A 15,319-nucleotide genomic window follows, 5' to 3' on the forward strand; every position below is an offset into this window, starting at 1 on the left:
ACTATAAATACTATTGATATAACATGGTGTGGTTACTGTCCACTATAAATACTATTGATATAACATGGTGTGGTTACTGTCCACTATAAATACTATTGATATAACATGGTGTGGTTACTGTCCACTATTGATATAACATGGTGTGGTTACTGTCCACTATAAATACTATTGATATAACATGGTGTGGTTACTGTCCACTATAAATACTATTGATATAACATGGTGTGGTTACTGTCCACTATAAATACTATTGATAGAACATGGTGTGGTTACTGTCCACTATAAATACTATTGATAGAACATGGTGTGGTTACTGTCCACTATAAATACTATTGATAGAACATGGTGTGGTTACTGTCCACTATAAATACTATTGATATAACATGGTGTGGTTACTGTCCACTATAAATACTATTGATATAACATGGTGTGGTTACTGTCCACTATAAATACTATTGATATAACATGGTGTGGTTACTGTCCACTATAAATACTATTGATAGAACATGGTGTGGTTACTGTCCACTATTGATAGAACATGGTGTGGTTACTGTCCACTATTGATAGAACATGGTGTGGTTACTGTCCACTATAAATACTATTGATATAACATGGTGTGGTTACTGTCCACTATAAATACTATTGATAGAACATGGTGTGGTTACTGTCCACTATAAATACTATTGATATAACATGGTGTGGTTACTGTCCACTATAAATACTATTGATAGAACATGGTGTGGTTACTGTCCACTATAAATACTATTGATAGAACATGGTGTGGTTACTGTCCACTATAAATACTATTGATAGAACATGGTGTGGTTACTGTCCACTATAAATACTATTGATATAACATGGTGTGGTTACTGTCCACTATAAATACTATTGATATAACATGGTGTGGTTACTGTCCACTATAAATACTATTGATAGAACATGGTGTGGTTACTGTCCACTATAAATACTATTGATATAACATGGTGTGGTTACTGTCCACTATTGATAGAACATGGTGTGGTTACTGTCCACTATAAATACTATTGATATAACATGGTGTGGTTACTGTCCACTATAAATACTATTGGTAGAACATGGTGTGGTTACTGTCCACTATAAATACTATTGATAGAACATGGTGTGGTTACTGTCCACTATAAATACTATTGATAGAACATGGTGTGGTTACTGTCCACTATAAATACTATTGATATAACATGGTGTGGTTACTGTCCACTATTGATATAACATGGTGTGGTTACTGTCCACTATAAATACTATTGATATAACATGGTGTGGTTACTGTCCACTATAAATACTATTGATATAACATGGTGTGGTTACTGTCCACTATAAATACTATTGATAGAACATGGTGTGGTTACTGTCCACTATAAATACTATTGATATAACATGGTGTGGTTACTGTCCACTATTGATATAACATGGTGTGGTTACTGTCCACTATAAATACTATTGATATAACATGGTGTGGTTACTGTCCACTATAAATACTATTGATATAACATGGTGTGGTTACTGTCCACTATAAATACTATTGATAGAACATGGTGTGGTTACTGTCCACTATAAATACTATTGATATAACATGGTGTGGTTACTGTCCACTATAAATACTATTGATATAACATGGTGTGGTTACTGTCCACTATAAATACTATTGATATAACATGGTGTGGTTACTGTCCACTATAAATACTATTGATATAACATGGTGTGGTTACTGTCCACTATAAATACTATTGATAGAACATGGTGTGGTTACTGTCCACTATAAATACTATTGATAGAACATGGTGTGGTTACTGTCCACTATAAATACTATTGATAGAACATGGTGTGGTTACTGTCCACTATAAATACTATTGATAGAACATGATGTGGTTACTGTCCACTATTGATATAACATGGTGTGGTTACTGTCCACTATAAATACTATTGATAGAACATGGTGTGGTTACTGTCCACTATAAATACTATTGATATAACATGGTGTGGTTACTGTCCACTATAAATACTATTGATAGAACATGGTGTGGTTACTGTCCACTATAAATACTATTGATATAACATGGTGTGGTTACTGTCCACTATAAATACTATTGATAGAACATGGTGTGGTTACTGTCCACTATTGATAGAACATGGTGTGGTTACTGTCCACTATAAATACTATTGATATAACATGGTGTGGTTACTGTCCACTATAAATACTATTGATAGAACATGGTGTGGTTACTGTCCACTATAAATACTATTGATATAACATGGTGTGGTTACTGTCCACTATAAATACTATTGATAGAACATGGTGTGGTTACTGTCCACTATAAATACTATTGATAGAACATGGTGTGGTTACTGTCCACTATAAATACTATTGATAGAACATGGTGTGGTTACTGTCCACTATAAATACTATTGATATAACATGGTGTGGTTACTGTCCACTATAAATACTATTGATAGAACATGGTGTGGTTACTGTCCACTATAAATACTATTGATAGAACATGGTGTGGTTACTGTCCACTATAAATACTATTGATAGAACATGGTGTGGTTACTGTCCACTATTGATAGAACATGGTGTGGTTACTGTCCACTATAAATACTATTGATATAACATGGTGTGGTTACTGTTCACTATAAATACTATTGATATAACATGGTGTGGTTACTGTCCACTATTGATAGAACATGGTGTGGTTACTGTCCACTATAAATACTATTGATAGAACATGGTGTGGTTACTGTCCACTATAAATACTATTGATAGAACATGGTGTGGTTACTGTCCACTATAAATACTATTGATAGAACATGGTGTGGTTACTGTCCACTATAAATACTATTGATAGAACATGGTGTGGTTACTGTCCACTATAAATACTATTGATATAACATGGTGTGGTTACTGTCCACTATAAATACTATTGATAGAACATGGTGTGGTTACTGTCCACTATAAATACTATTGATATAACATGGTGTGGTTACTGTCCACTATAAATACTATTGATATAACATGGTGTGGTTACTGTCCACTATTGATATAACATGGTGTGGTTACTGTCCACTATAAATACTATTGATATAACATGGTGTGGTTACTGTCCACTATAAATACTATTGATATAACATGGTGTGGTTACTGTCCACTATAAATACTATTGATATAACATGGTGTGGTAGAGATAAACCAATATTCCTGGTCTGAAGAATAAATGACAAATCTTCTGTGATATTGTAACTTATGATTCTTTGTTTGGTTTCTATAACTGCTGTTATCCTGACTGAGAATGTCAAGTTTGTGTTGAATGAAACATTTAAGAAACGGGTTCTTATAACATCCTGAAAAGCACAATACTTTATTTGAGTTATTTATTTTATTTCACACATGGTACAGATCTACCAGAGCCTATCATCATGCCTGGTTCCTCTTCGGTCTTCTAGGAGAGGAAGGTTCGGACGGTGCCCTTGACCAGTCCTCTGCAGATGGGACATTTCCTCAGGGAGGGAGCGCACTCCTTACAGACCACCAGGTGACCACACGGGATAAACACCATGTTCACCTCCTTGTCCATACACACCTTACAGGTCCGCTCCTCCTGCAGCCGCCGTAGCTGCTCCTCCATCGGCAGATCTGGAGTGAGGAGGACGTGGGGGAAGGGAGATGGAAGAGATGCAAAAGTGAAAAACAGTAACCAGGAAGGGAAAGAGGCCTAAGCAGTTCAACTGAAATGTCTTCCTGAATCAGAGAGGTGGAGGGAGGGGCTGCCATAATCAACGTCATCGGCGCCCAGGGAACAGTTGTTGTTGGTTAACTGCCTTGCTCAAAGGCAAAGCGGCAGATTTGTCCACCTTGCTGGCTCGGGATTCAAAACAACAACCTTACTGGCCCAATGCTCTTAACCGCTAGACTACCTGCCGCTAGTGCCCGTCGTCCCACGAGTGACGCAGCGCCCCCCCTCGGGCCGTCGGTGACGCAGCGCCCCCCCTCGGGCCGTCGGTGACGCAGCGCCCCCCCTCGGGCCGTCGGTGACGCAGCGCCCCCCCTCGGGCCGTCGGTGACGCAGCGCCCCCCCTCGGGCCGTCGGTGACGCAGCGCCCCCCCTCGGGCCGTGGGTGACGCAGCGCCCCCCCTCGGGCCGTGGGTGACGCAGCGCCCCCCCTCGGGCCGTCGGTGACGCAGCGCCCCCCCTCGGGCCGTCGGTGACGCAGCGCCCCCCCTCGGGCCGTCGGTGACGCAGCGCCCCCCCTCGGGCCGTCGGTGACGCAGCGCCCCCCCTCGGGCCGTCGGTGACGCAGCGCCCCCCCTCGGGCCGTCGGTGACGCAGCGCCTCCCCTCGGGCCGTCGGTGACGCAGCGCCTCCCCTCGGGCCGTCGGTGTAATTTTGTAAATTATGGATTTCTACGGCAAGACGCATCATTAATCAAGAAAACCATGGCGCTCTCCCAGAAGCTGGTGCATAAAACCTGCCAATTCAGACAGAGGTGTAATGAGTTCACACTCAAGTATGTCGCAGAATCTTACTTCATTATTCAATTATTATTTTTTTATTTTTTTACTGCATCTTGGATATTGCAAACAGATGCATCATTCATCCAAGTTTTGTCCAAATCGGGCCAGTGGTGTCTGAGATATCACGTGGGTTAGCTAGACCCATATCCTGAGCATGTGCCAAATTTCATTGGTGAGAAACAGAAGCATTCATAAAGTATTCAGACCCCTTGACTTTTTCCACATTTTGTAGCGTTACAGCCTTATTCTAAACGGGATTAAATAAATAAAAATCCTCAGCAATCTACACACAATAATACCCCACAATGACAAAACAAAAACAGTTTTTTTGAAATTTTAGCAAATGTATTAAAAATATAAACCAGATACCTTATTTACATCAGTATTCAGACCCTATGCTATGAGACTTGAAATTGAGCTCAGGTGCATCCTGTTTCCATTGATCACCCTTGAGATGTTTCTACAACTTGATTAGAATCTACCTGTGGTAAATTGATTGGACATGATTTGGAAAGGCACACACCTGTCTATATATATAAGGTCCCACAGTTGACAGTGAATGTCAGAGCAAAAACCAAGCCATGAGGTCGAAGGAATTGTCTATAGAGCTCAGAGACAGGATTGTGTCGAGGCACAGATCTGGGGAAGGGTACCAAAACATTTCTGCAGCAGTGAAGGTCCCCAAGAACACAGTGGCCTCCATCATTCTTAAATGGAAGAAGTTTGGAACCATCAAGACTCTTCCTAGAGCTGGCCGTCCGGCCAAACTGAGCAATCGGGGGAGAAGGGCCTTGGTCAGGGAGGTGACCAGGAACCTGATGGTCACTCTGACAGAGCTCCAGAGTTTCTCTGTGGAGATGGGAGAACCTTCCAGAAGGACAACCATCTCTGCAGCACTCCACCAATCAGGCCTTTATGGTAGAGTGGCCAGACGGAAGACACTCCTCAGTAAAAGGCACATGACAGCCCGCTTGGAGTTTCCCAAAAGGCACCTAAAGACTCAGACCATGAGAAACAAGATTCTCTGGTCTGATGAAACCAAGATTGAACTCTGGGCTGAATGCCAAGCGTCACGTCTGGAGGAAACCTTACGGTGAAGCATGGTGGTGGCATGTCCAACTTCAAAGTTTCTCCCTACGTAAAAATAAAACTCCCCAATAAATACAAATACAGCAGAAAAAAAAAAACATTGTCCAATAAGAATGGACACATATAGGGCTCTGGTCCATCCCTGAGCTCGCTCTTTTGAGAAGGACAAAAATACCAGGAGTGACAAGAAATTAAGTATTTTCAGCAGCAGGGACGGGGAGACTAGTCAGGATCGAGGGAAAGATGAACGGAGCAATGTACAGAGAGATCCTTGATGAAAACCTGCTCCAGAGCGCTCAGGACCTCAGACTGGGGTGAAGGTTCACCTTCCAACAGGACAACGACCCTAAGCACACAGCCAAGACAACGCAGGAGTGGCTTCGGGACAAGTCTCTGAATGTAGTTGAGTGGCCCAGCCAGAGCCCAGACTAGATCCTGATCTAACATCTCTGGAGAGACCTGAAAATATCTGTGCAGCGATGCTCCCCGTCCAACCTGACAGAGCTTGAGAGGATCTGCAGAGAAGAATGGGAGAAACTCCCCAAGTACAGGTGTGCCAAGCTTGTAGCGTCATACCCAAGAAGACTTGAGCCTGTAATCACTGCCAAAGGTGCTTCAACAAAGTACTCAGTAAAGGGTCTGAATACTTATGTCAATGTAATATATTTTTTTAAATAAATTAGTAAAAATGGCTGAAGACCTGTTTTTGCTTTGTCATTATGGGGTATTTTGTGTAGATTGAAGGTAAAAACCCCCCCATTTTAATCCATTTTAGAATAAAGCTGTAACGTAACAAAATGAGGGAAAAGTGAAGGGTTCTGAATACTTTCCGAAGGCAGATAAGAGACAAACAGGTGGCTATTATAGCGCCACCGTGTGGTCGAGTCTTGTGGTTGCAGCATGTGTACCAAATGTTGTCACAATACAAATATCCTTGACTGATGTATGTGCCAGCCCACGTGAATACTTATTGACCCATAAAGGCCATGTCGTTTTAGGTCTGGAAGGTATTGCGTTGAGAGACCATTGTCCGTAGACGTCACATATCAAGTTTCGTGCAGATCGTTAATTCGGTGCCAGATGAGTGGTGTTTTGATTTCACGTTGAATCCATCATGGTGGACCCGAGGCGTGTTCCCTGTGAAGAGAGGGTCCAATGTGCTGAATTTCATGACTTTGGGTCAAACGGGGGTTCAACGTTAGCATTTTCAACCGATGGTTATAGCGCCACCATCTGGCAAAATCAGTGTAATTTTGTAAATGCCAGATCTCTATGGCAAACGCATCTCTCAACCTAGTTTGATCAGAAATCGGGCCAGTGCTGTCCGAGATATCGCGTGTGATGAGCTAACGGACGGAGACAAATCCACACAAACACCGACTGACACATGGTAACGTACACACCTCTCTCTCTTACTAGTGCAGGGTAGAGCAAAGTAACGAGGCCTCAGAACCACCCACCACCCTACTGTCAATCACTGCTGACAGCCAATAGCAGCTCTCAGGAGATTAAACCCCTCCCATAGGATGACACTTCTGACCCCGCCCATCCATCCCTGTTCCAAGGCCTCATTCCACAGGCAGGTCTCTAAGACAAAAGCTACAAGCAGAAAAAAGCCCTGAAGGTAGACGTGTGTGTGTGTGTGTGTGTGTGTGTGTGTGTGTGTGTGTGTGTGTGTGTGTGTGTGTGTGTGTGTATATACCTGAGAGATCTTGACTTGGTGATGAGGCTTCATTTGCTTGGGCTGTAAGGGGCATTGAGAACAAGAATTAAAACAGAAGTTTGAAATTAAACTGAACTGGGTGAAGTGGGACTAACAGGACTGAACTGGGTGAAGTGGGACTAACTAGACTGGGTGAAGTGGGACTAACTAGACTGAACTGGGTGAAGTGGGACTAACTAGACTGAACTGGGTGAAGTGGGACTAACTAGACTGAACTGGGTGAAGTGGGACTAACAGGACTGAACTGGGTGAAGTGGGACTAACTAGACTGAACTGGGTGAAGTGGGACTAACTAGACTGAACTGGGTGAAGTGGGACTAACTAGACTGAACTGGGTGAAGTGGGACTAACTAGACTGAACTGGGTGAAGTGGGACTAACTAGAATGAACTGGGTGAAGTGGGACTAACTAGACTGAACTGGGTGAAGTGGGACTAACAGGACTGAACTAGGTGAAGTGGGACTAACTAGACTGGGTGAAGTGGGACTAACTAGACTGAACTGGGTGAAGTGGGACTAACTAGACTGAACTGGGTGAAGTGGGACTAACAGGACTGAACTGGGTGAAGTGGGACTAACTAGACTGGGTGAAGTGGGACTAACTAGACTGGGTGAAGTGGGACTAACTAGACTGAACTGGATGAAGTGGGACTAACAGGACTGAACTGGGTGAAGTGGGACTAACTAGACTGAACTGGGTGAAGTGGGACTAACAGGACTGAACTGGGTGAAGTGGGACTAACAGGACTGAACTGGGTGAAGTGGGACTAACTAGACTGAACTGGGTGAAGTGGGACTAACTAGACTGAACTGGGTGAAGTGGGACTAACAGGACTGAACTGGGTGAAGTGTGACTAACTAGACTGAACTGGATGAAGTGTGACTAACTAGACTGAACTGGGTGAAGTGGGACTAACTAGACTGGGTGAAGTGGGACTAACTAGACTGGGTGAAGTGGGACTAACTAGACTGGGTGAAGTGGGACTAACTAGACTGGGTGAAGTGGGACTAACTAGACTGGGTGAAGTGGGACTAACTAGACTGGGTGAAGTGGGACTAACTAGACTGAACTGGGTGAAGTGGGACTAACTAGACTGAACTGGGTGAAGTGGGACTAACAGGACTGAACTGGGTGAAGTGGGACTAACTAGACTGAACTGGGTGAAGTGGGACTAACAGGACTGAACTGGGTGAAGTGGGACTAACAGGACTGAACTGGGTGAAGTGGGACTAACTAGACTGAACTGGGTGAAGTGGGACTAACTAGACTGAACTGGGTGAAGTGGGACTAACTAGACTGAACTGGGTGAAGTGGGACTAACTAGACTGAACTGGGTGAAGTGGGACTAACTAGACTGAACTGGGTGAAGTGGGACTAACAGGACTGAACTGGGTGAAGTGGGACTAACTAGACTGATCTGGGTGAAGTGGGACTAACAGGACTGATCTGGGTGAAGTGGGACTAACAGGACTGAACTGGGTGAAGTGGGACTAACTAGACTGAACTGGGTGAAGTGGGACTAACAGGACTGAACTGGGTGAAGTGGGACTAACTAGACTGAACTGGGTGAAGTGGGACTAACTAGACTGAACTGGATGAAGTGTGACTAACTAGACTGAACTGGGTGAAGTGGGACCAACTAGACTGAACTGGGTGAAGTGGGACTAACTAGACTGATCTGGGTGAAGTGGGACTAACTAGACTGATCTGGGTGAAGTGGGACTAACTAGACTGAACTGGGTGAAGTGGGACTAACTAGACTGAACTGGGTGAAGTGGGACTAACTAGACTGAACTGGGTGAAGTGTGACTAACTAGACTGAACTGGGTGAAGTGGGACTAACTAGACTGATCTGGGTGAAGTGGGACTAACAGGACTGAACTGGGTGAAGTGGGACTAACTAGACTGAACTGGGACTAACTAGACTGAACTGGGTGAAGTGGGACTAACAGGACTGAACTGGGTGAAGTGGGACTAACTAGACTGAACTGGGTGAAGTGGGACTAACAGGACTGAACTGGGTGAAGTGGGACTAACAGGACTGAACTGGGTGAAGTGGGACTAACTAGACTGATCTGGGTGAAGTGGGACTAACTAGACTGATCTGGGTGAAGTGGGACTAACTAGACTGAACTGGGTGAAGTGGGACTAACAAGACTGAACTGGGTGAAGTGGGACTAACTAGACTGAACTGGGTGAAGTGGGACTAACTAGACTGAACTGGGTGAAGTGGGACTAACTAGACTGAACTGGGTGAAGTGGGACTAACTAGACTGAACTGGGTGAAGTGTGACTAACTAGACTGAACTGGATGAAGTGTGACTAACTAGACTGAACTGGGTGAAGTGGGACTAACTAGACTGAACTGGGTGAAGTGGGACTAACTAGACTGATCTGGGTGAAGTGGGACTAACTAGACTGATCTGGGTGAAGTGGGACTAACTAGACTGATCTGGGTGAAGTGGGACTAACTAGACTGAACTGGGTGAAGTGGGACTAACTAGACTGAACTGGGTGAAGTGGGACTAACTAGACTGAACTGGGACTAACTAGACTGAACTGGGTGAAGTGGGACTAACTAGACTGAACTGGGTGAAGTGGGACTAACTAGACTGAACTGGGTGAAGTGGGACTAACTAGACTGAACTGGGTGAAGTGGGACTAACTAGACTGAACTGGGTGAAGTGGGACTAACTAGACTGAACTGGGTGAAGTGTGACTAACTAGACTGAACTGGGTGAAGTGGGACTAACTAGACTGATCTGGGTGAAGTGGGACTAACAGGACTGAACTGGGTGAAGTGGGACTAACTAGACTGAACTGGGACTAACTAGACTGAACTGGGTGAAGTGGGACTAACAGGACTGAACTGGGTGAAGTGGGACTAACTAGACTGAACTGGGTGAAGTGGGACTAACAGGACTGAACTGGGTGAAGTGGGACAAACAAGACTGATCTGGGTGAAGTGGGACTAACTAGACTGATCTGGGTGAAGTGGGACTAACTAGACTGATCTGGGTGAAGTGGGACTAACTAGACTGAACTGGGTGAAGTGGGACTAACAAGACTGAACTGGGTGAAGTGGGACTAACTAGACTGAACTGGGTGAAGTGGGACTAACTAGACTGAACTGGGTGAAGTGGGACTAACTAGACTGAACTGGGTGAAGTGGGACTAACTAGACTGAACTGGGTGAAGTGGGACTAACTAGACTGATCTGGGTGAAGTGGGACTAACTAGACTGATCTGGGTGAAGTGGGACTAACTAGACTGATCTGGGTGAAGTGGGACTAACTAGACTGAACTGGGTGAAGTGGGACTAACTAGACTGAACTGGGTGAAGTGGGACTAACTAGACTGAACTGGGACTAACTAGACTGAACTGGGTGAAGTGGGACTAACTAGACTGAACTGGGTGAAGTGGGACTAACTAGACTGAACTGGGTGAAGTGGGACTAACTAGACTGATCTGGGTGAAGTGGGACTAACTAGACTGATCTGGGTGAAGTGGGACTAACTAGACTGGGTGAAGTGGGACTAACTAGACTGGGTGAAGTGGGACTAACTAGACTGAACTGGGTGAAGTGGGACTAACTAGACTGAACTGGGTGAAGTGGGACTAACAGGACTGAACTGGGTGAAGTGGGACTAACTAGACTGAACTGGGTGAAGTGGGACTAACTAGACTGAACTGGGTGAAGTGGGACTAACTAGACTGATCTGTGTGAAGTTGGACTAACAGGACTGATCTGGGTGAAGTGGGACTAACAGGACTGATCTGGGTGAAGTGGGACTAACAGGACTGAACTGGGTGAAGTGGGACTAACTAGACTGAACTGGGTGAAGTGGGACTAACAGGACTGAACTGGGTGAAGTGGGACTAACTAGACTGAACTGGGTGAAGTGGGACTAACTAGACTGAACTGGATGAAGTGTGACTAACTAGACTGAACTGGGTGAAGTGGGACTAACTAGACTGAACTGGGTGAAGTGGGACTAACTAGACTGAACTGGGTGAAGTGGGACTAACTAGACTGATCTGGGTGAAGTGGGACTAACTAGACTGATCTGGGTGAAGTGGGACTAACTAGACTGATCTGGGTGAAGTGGGACTAACTAGACTGATCTGGGTGAAGTGGGACTAACTAGACTGAACTGGGTGAAGTGGGACTAACAGGACTGAACTGGGTGAAGTGGGACTAACAGGACTGAACTGGGTGAAGTGGGACTAACAGGACTGAACTGGGTGAAGTGGGACTAACAGGACTGAACTGGGTGAAGTGGGACTAACAGGACTGAACTGGGTGAAGTGGGACTAACAGGACTGAACTGGGTGAAGTGGGACTAACAGGACTGAACTGGGTGAAGTGGTACTAACTAGACTGAACTGGGTGAAGTGGGACTAACTAGACTGAACTGGGTGAAGTGGGACTAACTAGACTGAACTGGGTGAAGTGGGACTAACAGGACTGATCTGGGTGAAGTGGGACTAACAGGACTGAACTGGGACTAACTAGACTGAACTGGGTGAAGTGGGACTAACTAGACTGAACTGGGTGAAGTGGGACTAACAGGACTGAACTGGGTGAAGTGGGACTAACAGGACTGAACTGGGTGAAGTGGGACTAACAGGACTGAACTGGGTGAAGTGGGACTAACAGGACTGAACTGGGTGAAGTGGGACTAACAGGACTGAACTGGGTGAAGTGGGACTAACAGGACTGAACTGGGTGAAGTGGGACTAACAGGACTGAACTGGGTGAAGTGGTACTAACTAGACTGAACTGGGTGAAGTGGGACTAACTAGACTGAACTGGGTGAAGTGGGACTAACTAGACTGAACTGGGTGAAGTGGGACTAACAGGACTGATCTGGGTGAAGTGGGACTAACAGGACTGAACTGGGACTAACTAGACTGAACTGGGTGAAGTGGGACTAACTAGACTGAACTGGGTGAAGTGGGACTAACAGGACTGAACTGGGTGAAGTGGGACTAACAGGACTGAACTGGGTGAAGTGGGACTAACTAGACTGAACTGGGTGAAGTGGGACAAACTAGACTGAACTGGGTGAAGTGGGACTAACTAGACTGATCTGGGTGAAGTGGGACTAACTAGACTGATCTGGGTGAAGTGGGACTAACTAGACTGAACTGGGTGAAGTGGGACTAACAAGACTGAACTGGGTGAAGTGGGACTAACTAGACTGAACTGGGTGAAGTGGGACTAACTAGACTGAACTGGGTGAAGTGGGACTAACTAGACTGAACTGGGTGAAGTGGGACTAACTAGACTGAACTGGGTGAAGTGGGACTAACTAGACTGATCTGGGTGAAGTGGGACTAACTAGACTGATCTGGGTGAAGTGGGACTAACTAGACTGATCTGGGTGAAGTGGGACTAACTAGACTGAACTGGGTGAAGTGGGACTAACTAGACTGAACTGGGTGAAGTGGGACTAACTAGACTGATCTGGGTGAAGTGGGACTAACTAGACTGAACTGGGTGAAGTGGGACTAACTAGACTGAACTGGGTGAAGTGGGACTAACTAGACTGAACTGGGTGAAGTGGGACTAACTAGACTGATCTGGGTGAAGTGGGACTAACTAGACTGAACTGGGTGAAGTGGGACTAACTAGACTGAACTGGGTGAAGTGGGACTAACTAGACTGAACTGGGTGAAGTGGGACTAACTAGACTGAACTGGGACTAACTAGACTGAACTGGGTGAAGTGGGACTAACTAGACTGAACTGGGTGAAGTGGGACTAACTAGACTGAACTGGGTGAAGTGGGACTAACTAGACTGATCTGGGTGAAGTGGGACTAACTAGACTGATCTGGGTGAAGTGGGACTAACTAGACTGGGTGAAGTGGGACTAACTAGACTGGGTGAAGTGGGACTAACTAGACTGAACTGGGTGAAGTGGGACTAACTAGACTGAACTGGGTGAAGTGGGACTAACAGGACTGAACTGGGTGAAGTGGGACTAACTAGACTGAACTGGGTGAAGTGGGACTAACTAGACTGAACTGGGTGAAGTGGGACTAACTAGACTGATCTGTGTGAAGTGGGACTAACAGGACTGATCTGGGTGAAGTGGGACTAACAGGACTGATCTGGGTGAAGTGGGACTAACAGGACTGAACTGGGTGAAGTGGGACTAACTAGACTGAACTGGGTGAAGTGGGACTAACAGGACTGAACTGGGTGAAGTGGGACTAACTAGACTGAACTGGGTGAAGTGGGACTAACTAGACTGAACTGGATGAAGTGTGACTAACTAGACTGAACTGGGTGAAGTGGGACTAACTAGACTGAACTGGGTGAAGTGGGACTAACTAGACTGATCTGGGTGAAGTGGGACTAACTAGACTGATCTGGGTGAAGTGGGACTAACTAGACTGATCTGGGTGAAGTGGGACTAACTAGACTGAACTGGGTGAAGTGGGACTAACTAGACTGAACTGGGTGAAGTGGGACTAACTAGACTGAACTGGGTGAAGTGGGACTAACAGGACTGAACTGGGTGAAGTGGGACTAACAGGACTGAACTGGGTGAAGTGGGACTAACAGGACTGAACTGGGTGAAGTGGGACTAACAGGACTGAACTGGGTGAAGTGGGACTAACAGGACTGAACTGGGTGAAGTGGGACTAACAGGACTGAACTGGGTGAAGTGGTACTAACTAGACTGAACTGGGTGAAGTGGGACTAACTAGACTGAACTGGGTGAAGTGGGACTAACTAGACTGAACTGGGTGAAGTGGGACTAACAGGACTGATCTGGGTGAAGTGGGACTAACAGGACTGAACTGGGACTAACTAGACTGAACTGGGTGAAGTGGGACTAACTAGACTGAACTGGGTGAAGTGGGACTAACAGGACTGAACTGGGTGAAGTGGGACTAACAGGACTGATCTGGGTGAAGTGGGACTAACAGGACTGAACTGGGTGAAGTGGGACTAACAGGACTGAACTGGGTGAAGTGGGACTAACAGGACTGAACTGGGTGAAGTGGGACTAACAGGACTGAACTGGGTGAAGTGGGACTAACAGGACTGAACTGGGTGAAGTGGTACTAACTAGACTGAACTGGGTGAAGTGGGACTAACTAGACTGAACTGGGTGAAGTGGGACTAACTAGACTGAACTGGGTGAAGTGGGACTAACTAGACTGAACTGGGTGAAGTGGGACTAACAGGACTGATCTGGGTGAAGTGGGACTAACAGGACTGAACTGGGACTAACTAGACTGAACTGGGTGAAGTGGGACTAACTAGACTGAACTGGGTGAAGTGGGACTAACAGGACTGAACTGGGTGAAGTGGGACTAACAGGACTGAACTGGGTGAAGTGGGACTAACTAGACTGAACTGGGTGAAGTGGGACTAACAGGACTGAACTGGGACTAACTAGACTGAACTGGGTGAAGTGGGACTAACTAGACTGAACTGGGTGAAGTGGGACTAACTAGACTGAACTGGGTGAAGTGGGACTAACTAGACTGAACTGGGTGAAGTGGGACTAACTAGACTGAACTGGGTGAAGTGGGACTAACTAGACTGAACTGGGTGAAGTGGGACTAACAGGACTGATCTGGGTGAAGTGGGACTAACTAGACTGAACTGGGTGAAGTGGGACTAACTAGACTGAACTGGGTGAAGTGGGACTAACAGGACTGAACTGGGTGAAGTGGGACTAACTAGACTGAACTGGGTGAAGTGGGACTAACTAGACTGAACTGGGTGAAGTGGGACTAACAGGACTGAACTGGGTGAAGTGGGACTAACTAGACTGAACTGGGTGAAGTGGGACTAACTAGACTGAACTGGGTGAAGTGGGACTAACTAGACTGAACTGGGTGAAGTGTTAGGGAGTTAGGGAGCTAGGGAGTAAAGGGACTAGGAGTAAAGGGACTAGGAGTTAGGGAGCTAGGGAGTAAAGGGACTAGGAGTTA

The 15,319-nt window shown here is 45.7% G+C and overlaps 1 protein-coding gene across 1 annotated transcript in view; it reads right to left on the bottom strand.

Moving 5' to 3' along the window:
- Nucleotides 1–3,376: 3,376 nt before the first annotated feature.
- birc2 (baculoviral IAP repeat containing 2) overlaps nucleotides 3,377–15,319 on the bottom strand; it is a 63,386-nt gene continuing 51,443 nt past the window's right edge. The window contains exons 16-17 of the mRNA XM_055936905.1: nucleotides 7,338–7,379; nucleotides 3,377–3,667 (exon numbers count right to left, since the gene is read on the bottom strand). Coding sequence (XP_055792880.1) covers nucleotides 3,474–3,667; nucleotides 7,338–7,379 — 236 coding nt within the window. The 3' untranslated portion in view covers nucleotides 3,377–3,473. The remainder of the gene's footprint in view (nucleotides 3,668–7,337; nucleotides 7,380–15,319) is intronic.

This window comes from Salvelinus fontinalis, chromosome 10, assembly GCF_029448725.1.
Source record: "Salvelinus fontinalis isolate EN_2023a chromosome 10, ASM2944872v1, whole genome shotgun sequence".
Classification (NCBI taxonomy): Eukaryota; Metazoa; Chordata; class Actinopteri; order Salmoniformes; family Salmonidae; genus Salvelinus; species Salvelinus fontinalis.